The 18,607-nt window shown below is 44.6% G+C and overlaps 1 protein-coding gene and 1 long non-coding RNA gene across 2 annotated transcripts in view; both read right to left on the reverse strand.

The window, feature by feature from the left end:
* The window catches only part of LOC135906839 (uncharacterized), a 10,451-nt gene extending 7,527 nt beyond the window's left edge, over positions 1–2,924 (reverse strand). Inside the window, exon 1 of the mRNA XM_065438432.2 lies at positions 2,728–2,924. Coding sequence (XP_065294504.1) covers positions 2,728–2,748 — 21 coding nt within the window. The 5' untranslated portion in view covers positions 2,749–2,924. The remainder of the gene's footprint in view (positions 1–2,727) is intronic.
* A 5,247-nt stretch (positions 2,925–8,171) lies between these two features.
* On the reverse strand, positions 8,172–16,357 carry LOC135906896 (uncharacterized). The gene is made up of 4 exons (XR_010565846.2): positions 16,078–16,357; positions 12,625–12,806; positions 11,611–11,783; positions 8,172–9,158 (listed from the first exon to the last, which is right to left on the reverse strand). It is a non-coding gene; the product is annotated as an uncharacterized lncRNA (long non-coding RNA).
* Positions 16,358–18,607: the final 2,250 nt, after the last annotated feature.

The raw sequence follows: 18,607 nt of genomic DNA on the forward strand, positions 1-18,607 counted from the left end.
GAATGTTTACCGCCGGAACTAGTCAGGCATGTTGAAGCAACAAGGTGAGCTAACAGGCGATTTTCATTATTTTTGGAACAATTGACGCCACGGGTGTGATGGTTTACACCTTGTAAAAATTTAGGAAACCTTGCATAAACGAACAAAACTCTAATCGATAGCAGTGCTTAATCTGATATGAACTGCCCCGCGCTAAGGTATCCTTGGTAAGGACACGACATGGCCTCTGGAACTGATCGCTCAGTTCCAGGGGCCAATGATGTAGTACTATATATGTTTCGCTATAACATTAGTGTAATTTACAAATTGCAATGGCAAAGCCTTTTTTGATTTCGGCACACGACTTCGTCCTTTATTCCTTATTAAGCCATATAGCCATAGTGCCATAGGATATTGTCGATTAACAAGTGCGACTTAGCGTAACAACAGTGATAGAGAAGGGACACGGAAGGTCATATGGTGCGAGCAACAATAGATTACAGATGACACACCTCATCATAAAATACGGTGTTCTCTGACTCAAGTGTACGAGTGCGCATGGACTAACATGCAGCCACGGAACCTGTGCAAAGTTTCCCGTCTTTTAATGTTTCTTTTGGACGTAATATTGAGAGGAATAACCCGCAAAGATGCGTGCAGTCTGCAAGCGTTTCATGCGTTGCGACACCGCAACATGAATGAATAGTTGTCAGAGCCTCTCGCACTTTCCAGGATTACAAGAAGGGGGATCCCTTTAGATGCCGTGGGTAATTGTTTCGTCACTCCCTCACTTAGCTTTCGGCCCACTTTAAACAGGAGCTCATGGCGGCACATGTGAGGGCAACACTGCTCTTCGCCAGACTTACAAACGAAAAATTATTCTTATAAGTAACGGCCCATGGCCCATAACAAACATCCGGAGAAAAATTTCAAGAAAAAAGGCCTCGCTAAATGAAAGTAGATTGTTGTACAGGTGATAAACTTTATTTAGGTTGGAGGCAGCGCAGTAACTTCTGCGGTCCCTTTATTGGAATACGATATCCAGTTGAAGTGCTAGAAGTCATTACGAATCACTTTTGGGCCGTCCTAATCAATCTTACAAGTACCTTGAATAAATGTCAATGCTACGCTCACTAGACATGGCGAGAACACCTCAAAGCGAAAACCAGTGCGCGCAAAAGTACAGTTTAATTGGTCTTTCTGTTCACAGCGTAGAATGCATCCTCTAGGCGTCTTGATCCGGCCTTGTTCAAGGTAAGGCCAATTGTAGCCAGCCTGGTCGAATTCGCTGAACGTTCAGGATTGACGGTGAGCCTAATGTACGCGAGGTATGGCGGGATTACCACCCGCAAGTTGGCTAGAACAGCGGCACCAGCCGCTTTCCACCTTTCTGCTGAGCGAGTCCGGCTTCCACAGATCACTTCACACTACCAGAGCTATCCGCTCGGAGCACAACCCCTTTCCCATCTCTGTCAGCTTTACGTTCCTGCTCCTCCTCCTCCCCCACACCGCAGAGCAATGTTCAGTTGTCAGCTGCACGATAGACACTTCGGTGCAGTCTATCTTCTCCTCTGGCAAGTAATCTCCCTGTCTCTCCCTCTATCTTCAAGTGAGACACGAGCTGCCTCGCCTGCCTTGAGATACTATCTCAGTGTAACATACTGCAACAACCAGCGTATTTTTATTGTCTAACTGTCAGGTTATTTATGAACAAGGATTTGCGGGACTATATATATAGGAAGTATATTTGCACATAGAGTTAACGATCACTTTCAGCTGCTCAATATGAGAAGTGCCACGAATGCCATGCATTTTGTTCATTGTGAAATAGTGTAGCTGACCCCTAGGCCTACAGTAAAAAAGTTAAATTACGTCATAAGGTTTTACATGCCCAAACCATGGTCTGAATATGAGGCATGCCGTAGTGGGGGACTGCAGAATAATGTGAACGACCTGGAATTCTTTAACGCGTACTTAACTCAAATTAGGCGACTGTTCTTGCATTTCGCCCTCATCGAAATGCTGCCGCCGCGGCAAGGATTCAATCTCCCAACTTCATGCTTAGCGTACCAACACCATAGCGACTAAGGAACCATGGAGGCTGATATCGATACTAGCTGACTTCAGTTCAAGAAAAGTAAAAAAGTTCCATGTGTCCTTAGCTATGGCCTAAGAGCCAAGAAGGCGAACGCATTGTAAAGAACAGTGAAATTCACCTTAGTCCACCTTTATCCACCTTAATTCTTCTTCCATCATCTGAATCAACCTTAATCCCCTCTAATTCACCTAATGATCTTTAGTACACCTCAATCCACCTTAATCCACTTTGATTCTCCTCAATCTATCTATGATATCTCAATGAACCCTAATCCATCCTAATCCAATCAAAAACCGATCATAAGCTTTGCTAATCAATAATCATCGCTAACACACGGCTGGATATGCTGTGGTTTGCTTCGCGCCTTCCTCGGGTCATTTTTTTCTGCACCCAACAATGCTAGCTTGGGACAGAAACGTCTAAGGCTTTCGCCTTGTAATTAGTGGGCATGAAGAGACAGCGAGTATTATGGTGAACAAAGAATCGCAGGATAAAGAAGTTTCGGCGCTGCATTTGACATGACGGTTAAGGCACAGAGGTATGCAACTACACGTCCCCCAGCAGTCACTCAGTTAAATGTTTAGATAAGTTAGAGCTACTTATATAGCTTATATACGCATCACAGAAACTCCGTTGTAACTCGTGCTCACGATTAGATGAAACGTCGCCATTCCTGATGGTTCGTTTCCTTGGCAGAGTTTGGTTCCTGGTAGGACTTTCGGTTACGACTCCTGCAGCAATGCACTTCTTCCCGTGTGACCAGTACGGCAGCAGGCATCAAAATTTTGTTTATCTTGAGTCCAGTGGCGGTACTCATAAACTGCGCCAGCACGCCTTCTCCTCTACATCTTCTACTTCAAGATCAGCAAAAGAACTGCTATATAAGTTTTCTCAGTGTTCTTTCTCCTCACCATGAAATCCAGAGCATTATTAGCACCTCTTTCATAATATACCCCTAAACCTTATATTCAATATTTGTAATAATTTATTATGTCACTCTTAATTTACAAAATGTAATTGAAGCCTTCTTCCCTCTTTGCATTCTGCTGCCCTATTCATCGCTGGTCCCCCGTAGTGGGTAACCCCATCCCAATAGGCACTGAACCAAGCCAAATTAACCTCAAGCTTAGGCTCTATTGTTGATGGAATATCGTGTTTAATGCGATTAGCAGTCTTTCGAAACTTCGGCCGCTTTTGAAGCTACCTACCTATCCCAGAGCGTTTTGCGCTAGAAGAATGAAGAACACCGGCACCGTGGTCGTCCTGTTCGAGGAGTGCAGGGTGCCCAATTTCGTCTCGTGCAGCGGCGCCATCGTCACATGCGCTTTATTTCGCAAGCGAATGGACGTGTGTTACAGCTGCGTTACCTGACTAATAAAATAAATAAATAATGCTTTACTCACTCACTCGTCATCTAAATGTCATCACCCCATCGTCTACCCGCCTTTTACGTCGATCCGGTAGTCCAAGTTGTCTGGCAGCTTGAGCCACTAATGTGCGTGCGTGGGCGTGACGCCATCGTGGTGGTTTCATCGTCGTCATTCCAAGTTTATCTTGCAGCACTCGAAATGCCGTCATTGTCCCGCCATCATGGTAATACTGTCGTCGTTCAATCGTGATTGAACCACTGTTGTGAGACAGCCGCTATCACACGTCAGTCATCAGACCATTGACGGCAAGTTAATGTAGGCATACAGTCTTCAAGATACTGACACGTGTACTTGTCTTTATCGGGGGACACGTTTCGCCGCCTAACAAATGTTAACGCACAGCGCGGAACGCGCCTGCATGTATCAGAAGTTTCTTGAAAGTTATCGATGCTTCTATCCGCTGTCTGTAGTCGCCGAACCTTATGTTATCTGATTTCATCGTGTTGACGCGAATGGTGTAGAACTTTGTGGAATACACGCGGCTCCAAGTGATTAGTCTGAAACATTCGACGACTGCTGTATAAAAGCCGACGCGCTCAACCCGCTGATCAGATTTTCGACGACCGCCGACCGTGTTCGCCGCTATCGTAGTGCTATAAGTGTAGCCTGTTCTGTGGACACAGGTTCACCCAATAAAAAGTTAGTTTTGTCGTTCACAGTATTGCTACTGTGTTATTCACCGTCACTACCACGTGACAATACAGTCGTCACCATGCTTGTTTCATCATAATCTCGTCGTCGTCCTATTCTCCGCGCACTGGTGTCATGGCACATTCGTCATTGCGTCGTCATTTTGCAGTCGTTGTCATGCATTGGCTGTCATACCCCCGTCTTAGCGCCATCGCGATCGTTTCATCCTCGTCATCCTAACTTCCACAACTGATCCTTCTCTTGCGGTCGTCGTCAGCAATTTTCGCCACACATTCATTATAATACAGCTGTCATCATACAACGCATACCTCTGCAACAGAGCAAACATTTTTGAATGTCATGGTTGACAGCAGACTGTATTTCATACTCCGCATCAGATATATTCATATCAATGTCGAAAAACTATAAATATTCTCAGTTCTTTCGCGCACAACACTGAGTAGTGATAGGAAGTATCTGATAAACCCGTACAAGAGCGTCATACATTGAACTCCGTCTCGATGGTGGTACTGTGATCTATCACGCCACATGACCGGGATACATGACCGGGGTAGCTGGAGAAGTATGAGAGAGGCCTTTGGCCTGCAGTGGGCGTAGCCAAGCTACTGCTGCCGCTGATGATAATGATGACGACGATGAAGATGATTATGATGTATCACTCTCCCGTACTGAGCATGCTGCAGATAATGGATGCTGTTCGTCATTTAGGGATCTACCTGGCCCCAGATGCCTTCAGGACACGTCCCGTACCAAGTTTGTGCGTGGTTTCTAAGGAGTGGTCACTTGAACTTCCGGTGTAATATCCTGGTTTTACGTATTTCCTGAAAGTGCATTCGAACCACGAACATCTTTGCTTCGTAACTGTTAATGACAGGACGTGTACTACGCTGTTTAAAATCGCCCCACATTCAGAGAACTCTTCTCGCTGCGTGTTAGGTGAATTAGTGAAGAAATGTGCGTCGCGCTTCTAGAACACCATCAGAAGACCCCAGAAAAGACGTTACAGCCGTCGTACTGTCAGATCGTAGAATGTGATACATCATTTTCAGAGTATCCAAGCACGCTCCACAAGAACATATTCGAATACACTGTCTGCAACTTCAAGCTATGTACTCATGCGCGGAATTCTACACAGATGCATAAAAGTCCCATGCGAGCATGTCCACACCGCAGTTGGACTATCATTTTCGGAATCGGACGTCCTTCACCCACTAACCAGCATCTTTACGGCTGAGGCCTATGCGTTATTGTCGGATAAAAATAAATTTAGAAAAGGCAATTGTATATACAGACTCAATTGGCGTCCTAAATGCTCGTATGCCTCTGCGAAAGCCCAGAAATTCTATAATAATAGAACTTATGTCACATTTCTTCCCTAGCTGTTTAGCTTAACAACGTTTCTTGATGTGCTGAGATCCTGGCCCCCGAGGCATTTAGGGTAGTATGCTTGCCGACGAACTATCTACATTTACAGCAGCAAGAACTCGCAATGCTCCCGTAGGTGTCGCGGCAATACATTTGATACCTTTCCTCCGGAGAAAACTAAAAAGTTCTTGGCAACACCTCTGCCTCGCTGAAAGTCGAATAAGGTAGGAATTCGGACATCGAAGCAAAATCACGGAAAGCGGATGTGCTCTTCACTTGGCTGAGCATAGGACACACACAGGGCAGCCACAACCACTTGTTGACCGTGGATGAACCTCCCATCTGTGGGAAATGTATTCACAAGTTGACCGTCATTCACGTCTTAATGCTACGTCAAGAAACAGAGCCTGAAAAGAAAAAAAAACACTTCCTTCTAGCTTACAGACAACCTTTCGCTGTTCATCCAGCAAAGTTTCTTCGTAACGATGAACTGTTGTAACGAGGAAATTGTGTTAGATGTTTTTCACTGAAGTCCGCTTGCTACACGTCTTCTGCCCCAAGAATTCGTAGAGCGGCCTCTCTTGAGTTGCTGTGATTGCTTTTAGTACAGGGCACACCTTCAGGCGCTTGCTCTCTACGGACCTTGATGAGGCAGTAGTGCTTCTGATTGTAACATATTATATTATAGCTCATCTACACAGCGTATCTTTTATTTTCTTCAAACGTGTCAGTGTACGTTGCATACACTACTGTCATATTTTTAGTCAAATGTATATTTTACGCATTCTACAGCGAATGCCTTTAGTCCATTTACATTAGCGTTACACATAACACTTGACTTTGAACACTACATGGCACGCATCATACCATTAGGTGGCCTTCTTGACCTTCCGCAGCTTTTGCGCCGTTAAACCCCATTAATCGTCACCATCAGTTACGTACATAAAGGCTACTGGGTCTTTTTTTTACACTCGTATCCCTTAAGTGGCCGGGCTAAGACGAAATATAATCGAGAATATTTTATTAGGCCATATGATCTCATTACAGTAACGATGTGGCCATGAGAAACAGTGTTATACAAATCGCAATATAGTTTCACCGAAGCGTAGGGCAGAGCAATGCATCTTGACTTAACGTAGAACCGCCAAGAAGCACGTTTTGACGATCTCAATGCAGTACTCTATTGGAGGTCTTCTGCATGCTACCTTAAGAGGAAGCTTCAGCTCGAGGCCGACTGCGATCTCCCATTTCAAATGCATGTAAAATGCAGGAACGCTTTAATCTGACCACCGATAGAACCGATTTCAACACAGTTGATTGAATGTGACAGAAAAAGGTAAAATTGAATAGCTATAGGCGCCACAAGTTTGATTCAGGACCTCAAATTTTGGAAACGCTCCGCCAAAGAAATTTAATATATATGGAGCTCACGTGGGGCTCGTACAATGTTTACGAACCTTTTGGAAACGTTCTAATCCCAAATTGTGGGCATGTTACAGAGTCTTGTATAGTAGTGCGATTTTCCTGCTTTTGGTTTATTATTCAGAGCATGGTTTACAGAATTGTGACATTCTTCGTTTAGGTCAGAGTTGGAATTGTAAATACGAGTTGAACATTTAAATGCATTGCGAGTTTCAAGAACCTAAACAAATAGCCACTGTTAAATAAAAAAAAATCACTTAAGAGGAATCTTTAGCTCGGGTGCTCCTATCTTATACATCTAAAAGGAGAATTCGTTTTTCTCGGCAACTGCTGACCAAATCTGAAGACGCTTGTTGCATTTAAAAGAAAAATCTAGTGGCTGTTGGTTTGGAATTTGGATAAAGTTCCATTAAACACAATCAAAAATCGAAAATTTCCAGTAAACTAAACTATCCAGTTTACAACTCTGAACCTCAGCAACGAAAAATGATAATTATATTCTGTGAATTGCATCTAATAGTACATCTAAAACGGCCAGAATTCATATGTTACACATGAATCTCGAAAAAATTAGTAATATGTAAATAAAGCTCTTACAGAATTCCTATGAACAACCTAAGAAATTCACTTAAGATTTCAAAGGAAACATCAAATTTGTCCGCTTTATATGATCTAATGGATGCCGTTTACAGAACTACGATGTCTGTTCTTGATGCAGAGCTATGAAATAGTGAACTCCGTACTTATATATTTTTTTCAAACTGTCAAATATTTGAAAATTGTTTTAACAAAATTCATTCCCTAAATGAAAATTCCGCTTCCAACAGTCACTAGAATTGTACGATCTCTCTCAAATGCAACAAATTGCACTACAATGGGCCGAGGGTTATCTCAGAAAAACGTTTTTGCGTTTTACATGCATTTCAATAGGCCCGTCGGAGTTGGGCCCGAGCCAAAGCTTCCTCTTAATACAGTTACTAGAACTTGACTTTTTCTTTAAAATGGGGCAAACCTCATCGAAATCGGTGCCGTATATAAAGAGCAGATCGATATCTCTGTTTCCTTGTACAGATAGAAACCACCGAGTGAAAGCTGCCACTTAAGATGATTTTGTTTTATTGCATTGATGAGGGACATAGATGCGATGCTGTTGAATATCAACCATGATAGTACATAAGCTAAGCTGTTCGGTGCGTCGAAGCGTTCAGTCAATTTTGAAATCACGCAGGCTGGGTTAGGCAGTGAAAAAAAAACATCTTCCATGGGCACACACGCCACATAGAGCACGCATCATTGGTTCCTGATGCAACTGTGCCCATTTTTTTCCCGGCCAACAAAACACAAAGCACATTTGCTTAGCCTTGCATACTAGAGCTAGCGTCTGCTTTCACCATCGCACATAACCCATCCTCCGTGCCAGGCCTCAGCCCTGCCTAAAGCTGTTCTTTAATTTATGTTTAGCCCTCTTAAAATGCCACCAATGCTTTGTAATACAATTAGCATTCGAAACAACCATCCTGAATTATGATTCCTGGAACAATTATATTCGTCATTCATTTACGCGAATGGAGACCGCTGAGGCGAAATCAAGTACGTGCCTATTGGTTCATGTTGTCTATCTCAATATTTCTTTTATAACCTACAACGAGACGGTCGTTTCGTGCTTCGTACTCGTTATATTATAACGCTGTGCAATTTTCGTTTTTGTTTTGTCGTGCCATCTTACGCATAAGTATCGACGTGAGTCCTACAGCCCCTGAAAGTCAGTGCTAGTTTTCTCGTAGAGGGGCCGCAATCACTTGGACCACTGACGCTGCCTCTTCCAGCAAGCACCCATCAATTTGGTCTGCGGAAAGAATGCGCGAATAGGAAGTCGTCGCGTCTCCGCAACATTTGGGCAAGCTGTGGATCGCGCGATCGGCGTCGGCCATGGGTGCTTCGTACATGGTGTAGGTGCTAGTCCAAGTGGGTTTCCACCAAGGAAGCATCGCCAGGATGCTGGAGTCCGATGGTCGACGTGCCATTATGGCCTACGAGGGTGACGACTCTGGCACCGGCATCCCTGTCTATCCAGCCTGGAGCCCTCTGAGGTCTTGATGGGCTGGCGCTGTGAACCACCCGTCCGCGGACCCACGGCTGGAACCTGGCGCGGACCCAGCGCTGAATCACTCTCGCAGCGACCGGCTCGGTCATGACGCCACCCTCGGCGGTCCCTGTGCAGTGCAGAAAGAATGCGAATGAACAGTAAAAATGTGACGGAGGTATTCTTATATGATGCGTTGCTAATTTGTGGATAAGGCTAGTACATTTCTCATGAAAGCTTGATCTACTGGTAAGAAAAGTGTAGTGTTTGTTGACACATATTGTTCAGCCCTATGGTGACAAAACACACACATGCGCACACGGGATAGTGCGCTACATCCAACTGTACGTTTATAAAAAAAAGCTAATGCTTTCTGTTTTCTTTTATGAAATAACTGCATTTAGCGGTACGCTGACAACGGCAGCTCTTTCTTCACTTCTTGGTACATAAAAAAAGATAGACTACAATAAACGGATAAAGTGTAATGACACAAGTGTAGAAATCATCAGCGAAAAGTTACACTTCAATAGGAGAAAGCGGATATCGGAGGCATATATAAGTTTGTTTCAAGCGGGTGCACAAATGAGATAGCCCCAATAATACAATGTAATGCAATCTGAAGTACAAAGAAATTGGGAAGACATTAAAGCTCTACTTGAAATCACTGCCCACACATTATCCACTCTACACACGTAAAACCACGTGGCCTAACGAAATGTATGCGGACGTGCTCTACGCTTCCTTTGCTGGCGGATATCTTTGCAAGGTTACATACTGCAACCAGCCAATAAATTTAAGGTCGAATTTTCTCATTGACCGGTTGACAAAGTTTCAGATTGACAAAGTGCCGTTTGCCAACATGTCAAGCAGCAAGATTCGCTATAATCTCACCTCAGAAACAAATATATCGTAAGGCCTTTTTGTGAGTGTGGATACGGCTCTTGTAAAAGACATCAGACATTCCTATCACCTCGTGCCAGACCATGCCATGAAACTCGCTGACAAGACATCCCTACTCGTATTGATGCTCTTTGGCCATGTCTAGCCCTTGCGCCATTAAACGACAAACGTCAGCATGGCACGGAACAAAGCAAAGGCTTTGACATGTAAACGAGCATGTCAGTCCTTAAATAAGGCCGATCTCAAATGTGTCCATGACGTCGCCATTTACGTGTCGTCGCTAGCTTAGAGTAGGCAAGATACAGTGCAGATAGAACCGCAAAACGTAAAGTTCATCTGTCGCGTCTTTCAACATCTCCTTTCGTTCGTGGAGAAATTCAAGGGGCTGCTTTGGGTAGAACCTGTGGCAGGAGAAACTATCGCAACTAAGTGCAGCCACCGAGGGTGCTTGCATGTGCGTCTCACCGCCTCAATGTGAAGCCTACGAAAAGCACACGGAGACATAAGACACCGTCTGCACAATGTGGGACCAGGCCACACTGTGCTTTGACCGCGCCGTGTAAAGAAAAAAAAAAGCGAGTGTTGATTGCGTCTGGCCTTTGCCACTGGGTTGATAAGATGCGTGCTACTGGGCGTTCTCATATCGGCTCCGAGTACGCGTTATCTCTGTAAACAGGCATTTTAGAATTATCTCGGTAGTATAGTGTTTTGCAATAATTCCACTGCTCGGCTTTATCCCATTCATTACCCCTCACTTCAGTGTCATAAAGGTGCTGCGTGTCCGTTCATAAATTAGCAAATTATTATGATTGAGATAAATACATTTATACATGATTCAATAGTGTTGTATAGCTCACGCACGTATATTAAGGTAATCAGACGTATTCAGGTAAACATTATTGCACATAATTATTCTGTTGTGGGTCTATGGAACATTTTACTCTTACGCATAAAATAACACATTCCTTTTCGGAATTTATGTTTTTCAAAAACTGGGAAAAGACAGGGTTGCATATTTACCGAGAAATACGTGGCAGAAATGCTTTTTTTTTACTTTCTGGCACCTCATGCTCCGGGAATTTCACGGTAGTCTCTCAAGCGACCCACAGCAATAATGCGCTCATTTTGGGCACAAATGTTTCACTTACACAAGCAAAATCCCCGACAAGTGCGTATATTGTCAAAAAGAGATCTGCTCGCAAGTCCATGTGACGAACATCGCGATATACCAACTCAAGCTGGAAAGCATAATTTGCACTCTTAAAAGATACTATACAAAAAGAACAAACAGAGACCTGCTTAGTCGAGCCCTCTTTATTTTGGTCCCTCAACGTATTTCAACTAGGGGGGGGGGGCGAAGAACAAGGCCCAAATGGGAGAGCACGCATGCGTGCTTCACAAGATACTTGATGTCTTTCATCATTCTAAGACTACCAGCTATGTTGACTTGTACAACGCGTTCATTGTGTGTTGTAACGTGGCATGAGGCTTCCGATACTATATGCGCCCGCTGCTCATTTTCCTCAAAAAGAAAAAGAGGGCTGTATAATCGTGGACTTTTCTGGAACAGCTTTCCTTTTGTGTGTGTGTGTGTGCAGCTCCCCTGTCTCCTAAACTCACTGATGCAAGTAAACAATTTGATTTGACACGGGCATCACAGGCTGTACATGAGTGATTCTTACTCCTTGTGAAGCAGTGGTGGGCGTCGTGCCTGGTGCAACGCAGATGATTGCGGACGCGTCTAGCCAGCGTAAAACATGCTTCCTCCTCGACACTGGTAGGTCGAGTGAGACAGCGAGGTCCTGCACGGGCGATCCTGGTTCCCTCCGAGGCCCGATCTTCGCCTAAGCACCACCTGCAGGGATTATCCCTTTATTCATTCATTTATTTTACTTTCGTATCCAACAAAGATTAAAACAGGAAAGTGAGACGTTTCATGGTTAGAAGTGAACTAGGAAAAGAAGAAAAAGTTCCTAAATCCAGACCGTTAACTGAATGCATAGCAAGAAGAGAAGGACCTATTGTATTGCATAAAGTGTGAAAAAAGTCGGTAACGTAATAACAGAAGATTCAATATGACACGGCGACTATTCTGGCTAATTTTCGATGCCAACCATGACAGCAATATGCATTCGTGTGGGCGTTAGGATAAATAACAAATCGTGACTGTTACGACAGCGCACTTTTGCGTATGCTCGAAAATAACCGGATTTATGCTTGCGCTCAAAATAGCGTATACATTCAGCTGGCCAGCAGAGGAAAAAAGGCAAAAAAAACACATTGCTTGACAAATTTATTTATTTGTTTAATTTATGTATTTACACATACTGCAGCCCCAATATTTAGTCCTAGCTAGAGCGGCATGCATGTATTTAGAGAAACGTGAAAACTATTACCCGAACGAACTGAAACATAAATGTGAAAGTACACAACAAAGGACATACAACAGTGTCAAATTATAGCAGAGGGCTAGAAAATACTACCATGATTTCAAGAAGAACGTTGTGAGATTAGTACTCAACGCGACTAAGCTAATGGGAACGATAAACGGACTCGCAAAATGTCTTGTGAAGCAGTCCGTGACAATTGGGAGTTAAAAACCCTGCACTGCTAATAACTCCCAGGGGGACTGAACGAACGTGAGGCCATGTTTTGTTTTTTTGAACTTTGTGCGAAATTGCATGGACCAACCGTACCTTCGGAACACCAAACTCAGCAGCACCAATACGAGAAGCAGGAAGATGGGCGTCGATGGGAAAAACAGGATCCAGCGGAGAAGGCTGAACGTGCAGGCAACCAGCCAACGCCCTAACTTGATGCCTCTCAGATGGAGCGTCCGACTCGTATACAGGTATACACGCTTTCCAATCACAATGGTCTGTTTGTAAAGAAACAAAAAGAAAACAAAGAAAGAAGTGCCGAAGTTGCCCTGTAAATCCTTTTCTATGAGGCTGTTACAAACGATTGACTTGAGAGCATAGATTCTGAAGAGATTACTTGAGAAAACTATGGCTACGCGACTGTTATACTACTTTGAAAACAATGTTTATTGCATGAACATGCTTGTGTTTGTTGCTTCAGCCGTTCTTGTGGCGTTATTCATTATTGTCATCTCTATTCTCCAAGCAAACACATCTTAACACACACGTGCCGAATATTTTGCCAACATGCGTTATTAAGGATAATTATTGGAAACTTTCGTATGTTAAGCGGAACATCTTTCTCGGCATGACCAATGTGTAAATTTACGGAGATGTTTTAACTCGCAGGAACTAAGTTTAGCCACATCACTATACTGGCCATCTGCCAGCTGAATCATCATGATTGGCAGCATATACCGTAGAGAGCAGTGCTAGGGTTCCCTGTCATATACTTTCTGTAAGGAATTCTGTGCTGTGTACTGCCCTGCTTGAGCATGTTTGCCACCGGAACTAGTCAGGCATGTTTGAGCAACAAGGCGAGCCCATGGGCGATTTTCAATATTTTTAGAACAATTGACGTCGCGGGTGTGATGGTTCATACCTTGTAAAAATTTGGGAAACCTTGCATAAACTACGAAAACTGTAGTCGATAGCAGTGCTTATTCTAATATGAACTGCCCCGCACTAAGGTATCCTTGGTAAGGACACGGCTTGATCGCTCAGTTCAGGAGGCCAATGATGTAATACTGTATAAGTTTCGCTATACCATTAGTGTGATTTACAAATTGCAGCACAAAGCCTTCTTGCTTTCGGTGCACGACTTCGTCTTTTCTTCCTAACTAAGCCAAATAGCCATAGTGTCACAGAATACCGTCGATTAACAAGTGCGAGTTAGCGTAACTACAGCGATAGACAAGAGACACGCAAGGTCATATGGTGCGAGCAACAATAGATTACAGATGACACACCTCATCATAAAATACGGCGTTCTCTGACTCAAGTGTACGAGTGCGCATGGACTAACATGCGGCCACGGAACCTGTGCAAAGTTTCCCGTCTTTTAATGTTTCTTTTGGACGTAATATGGAGAGGAATACCCCACAAGGGCGCATGCAGTCTGCAAGCACTCGATGCGTTCCGACACCACAACATGAACGAATAGGTGTCAGAACCATTCGCACTTTAAAGAATGCGGGGAAGGGGGATCGCTTTGGACACCGGGGTTAATTGTTTCGTCACTCCCTCACTTTGTTTTCGGCCCACCTTAAACAGGAGCTCATGGCTGCACATTTGCAGGCAACACTGATCTTCGCCAGATTTGCAAACAAAAAAAATTAACTCTGATAACTTACGGCCCATGGCCCATACCAACATCCGGAAAAAAATGGCCAGAAAAAACGCCTAGCAAAATGAAAGTAAATTGTTGTACAGGTGCTAAACTTTTCTTAAGTTGGAGGCAGCGCAATAACTTCCGTGGTTCCTTTACTCGATTACGATATCCATTTGAAATACTAGGGGACATTACGAAACAGTTTTGCGGCATCCTAATGAATCTTACAAGCGTATTGAATAAAAATATATGCTACGCTCTTTTGACACTTCGAGGACACCTTAAAGCAAAACCAGTGTGACCAAATGCGCCGTGCTCTATGTCTTTCGGCCAACAGCGTGGAATGCGTCCTCCGGGCGTGTTTATCCGGCCGTGTCCGAGGTAAGTCAGTTGTCGCCTGCCTGGCCATGTTCACTAAAGCTTCAGGATTCACGGAGCACCTAATGTACGCGGGGTATTGCGGGATTACCACCCGCAAGTTGCCTTGCACAGCGGGACCGCTCACATTACACCTTTCTGCTGAGCGTGTGTAGCTTCCGCAGATCCCTTCACGCCATCAGAGCTATCAGCTCGGAGCACAACCCCTTTCCCATCTCTGTCACCTTTGCGCACCTGCTACTCCTTCCCAACATTGAAGACCGATGTTCAGCTGTTAGCTGCACACTAGACATGTACGGTGTGGTTTATCCTCTTCTCTGTGAACCATCCTCCCTGCCTGTATCTCTCTCAAAAGGAATGGCGAGCTGCTTTACAAGCTTGAAGATATTATCTAAGAGTAACATACCACATCATACATCGTGCATTATTTTCTAATAGTCACATTATTTATGGACAACGACTTGCGCGACCGTTTTAAATCAGCATTATTGTTGCACATACACTAAAGGATCAGTCTGAGTTGTTTAATATCAGAAATGCAACAAATGTCATGCACTTCGTTCGATGTACAATTGTATCGCTCTTCTGAAGACCTATACCAAAATATAAGATTACGTTATAAGGTTTCACATGGCCAAACCATGGTCTGAATATAAGGCATGCCGTAGTGGGGAACTGCGGAATAATTTGAACCACCTGGTATTCTTTAACGCGTACTTAACTCAAATTAGGCGAGTGTTCTTTCATTTCGCCGCCATCGAAATGCTGCTGCCGCTGCAAGGATTCAACCTCGCAACTTCATGCTTAGCAGCCCAACACCATGGCCACTAAGGAACCATGGAGGCTGATGTCGATAATAGCTGACCTCAGCTCAAGAAAAGCAAAATGTTCCATGTGTCCCTAGCTATGGCCTAAGAGACGCAAAGGCGGACGCATTGTAAAGCACACTGGAATTCACCTTAATCCACCCTTATCCGCCCTAATCCTTTTTCGTTCACCTGAATCGATCTTAATCCATTCAAATTGACGTAATTATATTTAGTACACCTCAATCCACCTTAATCCATCTTGATTCTCTTCAATACATCTTAATCCGCCCTAATCCATCTTACTTTAATCCGTTACCGATCATAAACGTCCCTAATCAAAAATCATCTGTCATACACGGCTGGACATGCTTTGGTTTGTTTCTGGCCTTCCTTGGGTCATATTTTCTGCGCCTAACAACGCTACCTTGAAACAGGGAGATTTAAGGCTTTCGCCTTGAAATTAGTGGGCATGAAGAGATAGGGAGTATTCGAACACAGCTGCCAGATAAGAAATCACCCTTCAAAAATATAAGCAGACTTGTGTGGTCCCGGCATTTTTTAGACGTCTTAGTGACCGCAGCATAAAAAACAATCGGCGCTGCATTTGACTTGATGGTTAAGGCACAGAGGTATGCAACTACACGTCCCCAAGCAGGCACTAAGGTAAATGTTTAGGTAGGTTAGAGCTACTTATATAGCTTATATACACACCACATCAACTCCTTTGTAACTCTTGGTCAGTGCTTATGTTCCGTCCTGCAGCACTGATAGTGTCTTCGCGATTAATTCAAACGCCGCCATTCCTGATGGTTCGTTTCCTGGGTAGAGTTTGGTTCCTGGTAGGGCTTCCGGTTCCGATTCCTGCAGCAGTTCACTTCTTCCCGTAAGACCAGTACGACGGTAGGCATCAAAATTTTGTTTCCGGCTGCGGTTCACATAAACTGTGCCAGCTTGGATTTGGATTTGGATTTGGAACCTGTAGATATAGCACAACCCACTACGAGGGATTGGCCATGACTGTGACAGCACCGCCTTCTCCTACACTTCTTCTACTTCAAACTCAGTAAGAGAAATACCATTTTAATTTTGTCCGTGTTCTTCTGACCATGAAAACCAAACACTATCAGCACCTATACTATACCATACCCTATACTTGATATTCACTATTTGTAATAATTTTCTTAAATTACAAAATGGAATTTCAGCTTTCTGCCCTCTTTTGATTCTGCAGCTCGACTCATCGCTGGTCCCCCGTAGTGGGTAACCCCATACCAATAGGCACTGAAGCAAGCCAAATTAATTTCAAGCTGAGGCTCTATTGCTTATGGAATATTGTGTTTAATGCGATTAGCATTCTTTGGCAACTTCGGCCGTTCTTGAACCTACCTGCCTATTCCACAACGTTTGGCGCCAAAAGAATGAAGACCACCGGCACCGTGGTCGTCCTGTTCGAGGAGTGCCGGGTGCCCAATTTCGTCTCATATGGCGGCACTATCGTCACGTGCACTTCATTTCGCAAGCAAATGGATGTGTTTCAGCTGCGTCATCAGGCTAATGAAATAAATAAATAAGTAATGCTTTACTGACTCACTCGTCATCTAAATGTCATCATGGTCACCCCTTTTACGATGACCCGGTAGTTCAAGTTGTCTGACAGCTTGAGCCAGTAATGTGCGCGCGTGGGCACGACCCCATCGTGGTGGTTTCACCGTCGTCATTCCAAGTTTCTCTTCCAGCACTCGAAATACCTTCATCGTCCCCCCATCACCGTCATACTGTCGTCGTTCAATTGTCGTCGACGTTCAAGACCGTCGACTCCACGCCAATGCAGTCATACGGTCTTCATAATACGTAGCCGTCATCATGCTTGCTTCATCATACTCTCATCGGCGTCTTATTCTCATCACACTGGTGTCATTCCATATTTGTCATTGCGCTATGGTTTTGCAGTCGTTGTCATGCATTGGTTGTCATAACCTCGTCCTAATGCCGTCGCAGTCATTCCATCTTCGTCATCCTAACTTCGACAACTGATCCTTCGTATGCGGTTGTCGTCAGCCATTGTCGTCACCGATTCATTATATTACAACTGTCATCATACAACGCATACCTCTGTACACAGAGCAAGCATTTTTGAGTGTCATGGTTGACTGCACACTGTATTTCATAACCCACATCAAATATATTGTTACGGTGAAGTGAAGGAAGACGTTGAGTTGGACTAGAGAAAGACGAAGTCTGGCGGTTGCCTGAACGCCATATCCATCATTTGTAAATATAAGTTATTTTACACTCGTGGGCCTGCTTTCTTCCCGCAACATTTTGGTGGAAGGTGCGGGGTACCACCACGGAACTTCGCAGCGGACGTCATCTACCTGCTGCCACAATGGCAAATCAACCGACACAAGCGACAACGCCTCGGCAGCCCGTGCCCACGGTCATCCTCACTCACCCACGGGACCCGGGAACATTTTGTGGCACGGACAACGCCGACGTCGAGGACTGGCTTACCATGTACGAGCGAGTGTGCGACAACAACAGGTGGGATCCTACAATGATGCTTGCAAACGTAATATTTTATCTGAAGGGAACTGCGAAGCAATGGTATGACACACATGAAGCTGACCTAACGAGCTGGGATGTTTGCAAAGAAAAAATGCGAGACCTGTTCGGCAGACCTGTCGGTCGTCAGCTGGCAGCTAAAAAAGAACTTGCGTGCCGCGCTCAGACGTCCACAGAATCCTATGTCGTGTACATACAGGATGTGCTGGCCCTCTGTCGCAAGGCTGATGACAACATGACCGAGGCAGACAAGATTGGCCATATATTGAAAGGTATTGCAGACGATGCCTTCAATCTCTTGATGTGTAAGGATTGTGCCACTGTGGATGCAATTATTAAGGAGTGCCGGCGCTTCGAACAAGCGAAGGGCCGCCGCGTCACTCAAACTTTCGACCGGTTGCCCAATACCGCCGCGACATCTTCTTGCGAAGACCCGCCGCGGTTCGTTCAGCCCGCAGGACCGGAAGAAATAACGCGCATCGTTCGCCGTGAGCTTGAGGCCATGGCCCCGGCTCCCGTTCATTCAGACTGTCGGGAAAGCGTACCCGCTATCTCCCTTATACAAGCGGTCGTTCGGGAGGAAATAGCAAGTTTGGGCATTCCATCTCTCTGCTCAGTCCGCCATACCAACACCTACCAAATTTCTCCGACCGCTCGCTCCCGGACGCAAAGCTTTCCA

The sequence above is a fragment of the Dermacentor albipictus genome, chromosome 6 (genome assembly GCF_038994185.2).
Source record: "Dermacentor albipictus isolate Rhodes 1998 colony chromosome 6, USDA_Dalb.pri_finalv2, whole genome shotgun sequence".
In the NCBI taxonomy this organism is placed as follows: domain Eukaryota; kingdom Metazoa; phylum Arthropoda; class Arachnida; order Ixodida; family Ixodidae; genus Dermacentor; species Dermacentor albipictus.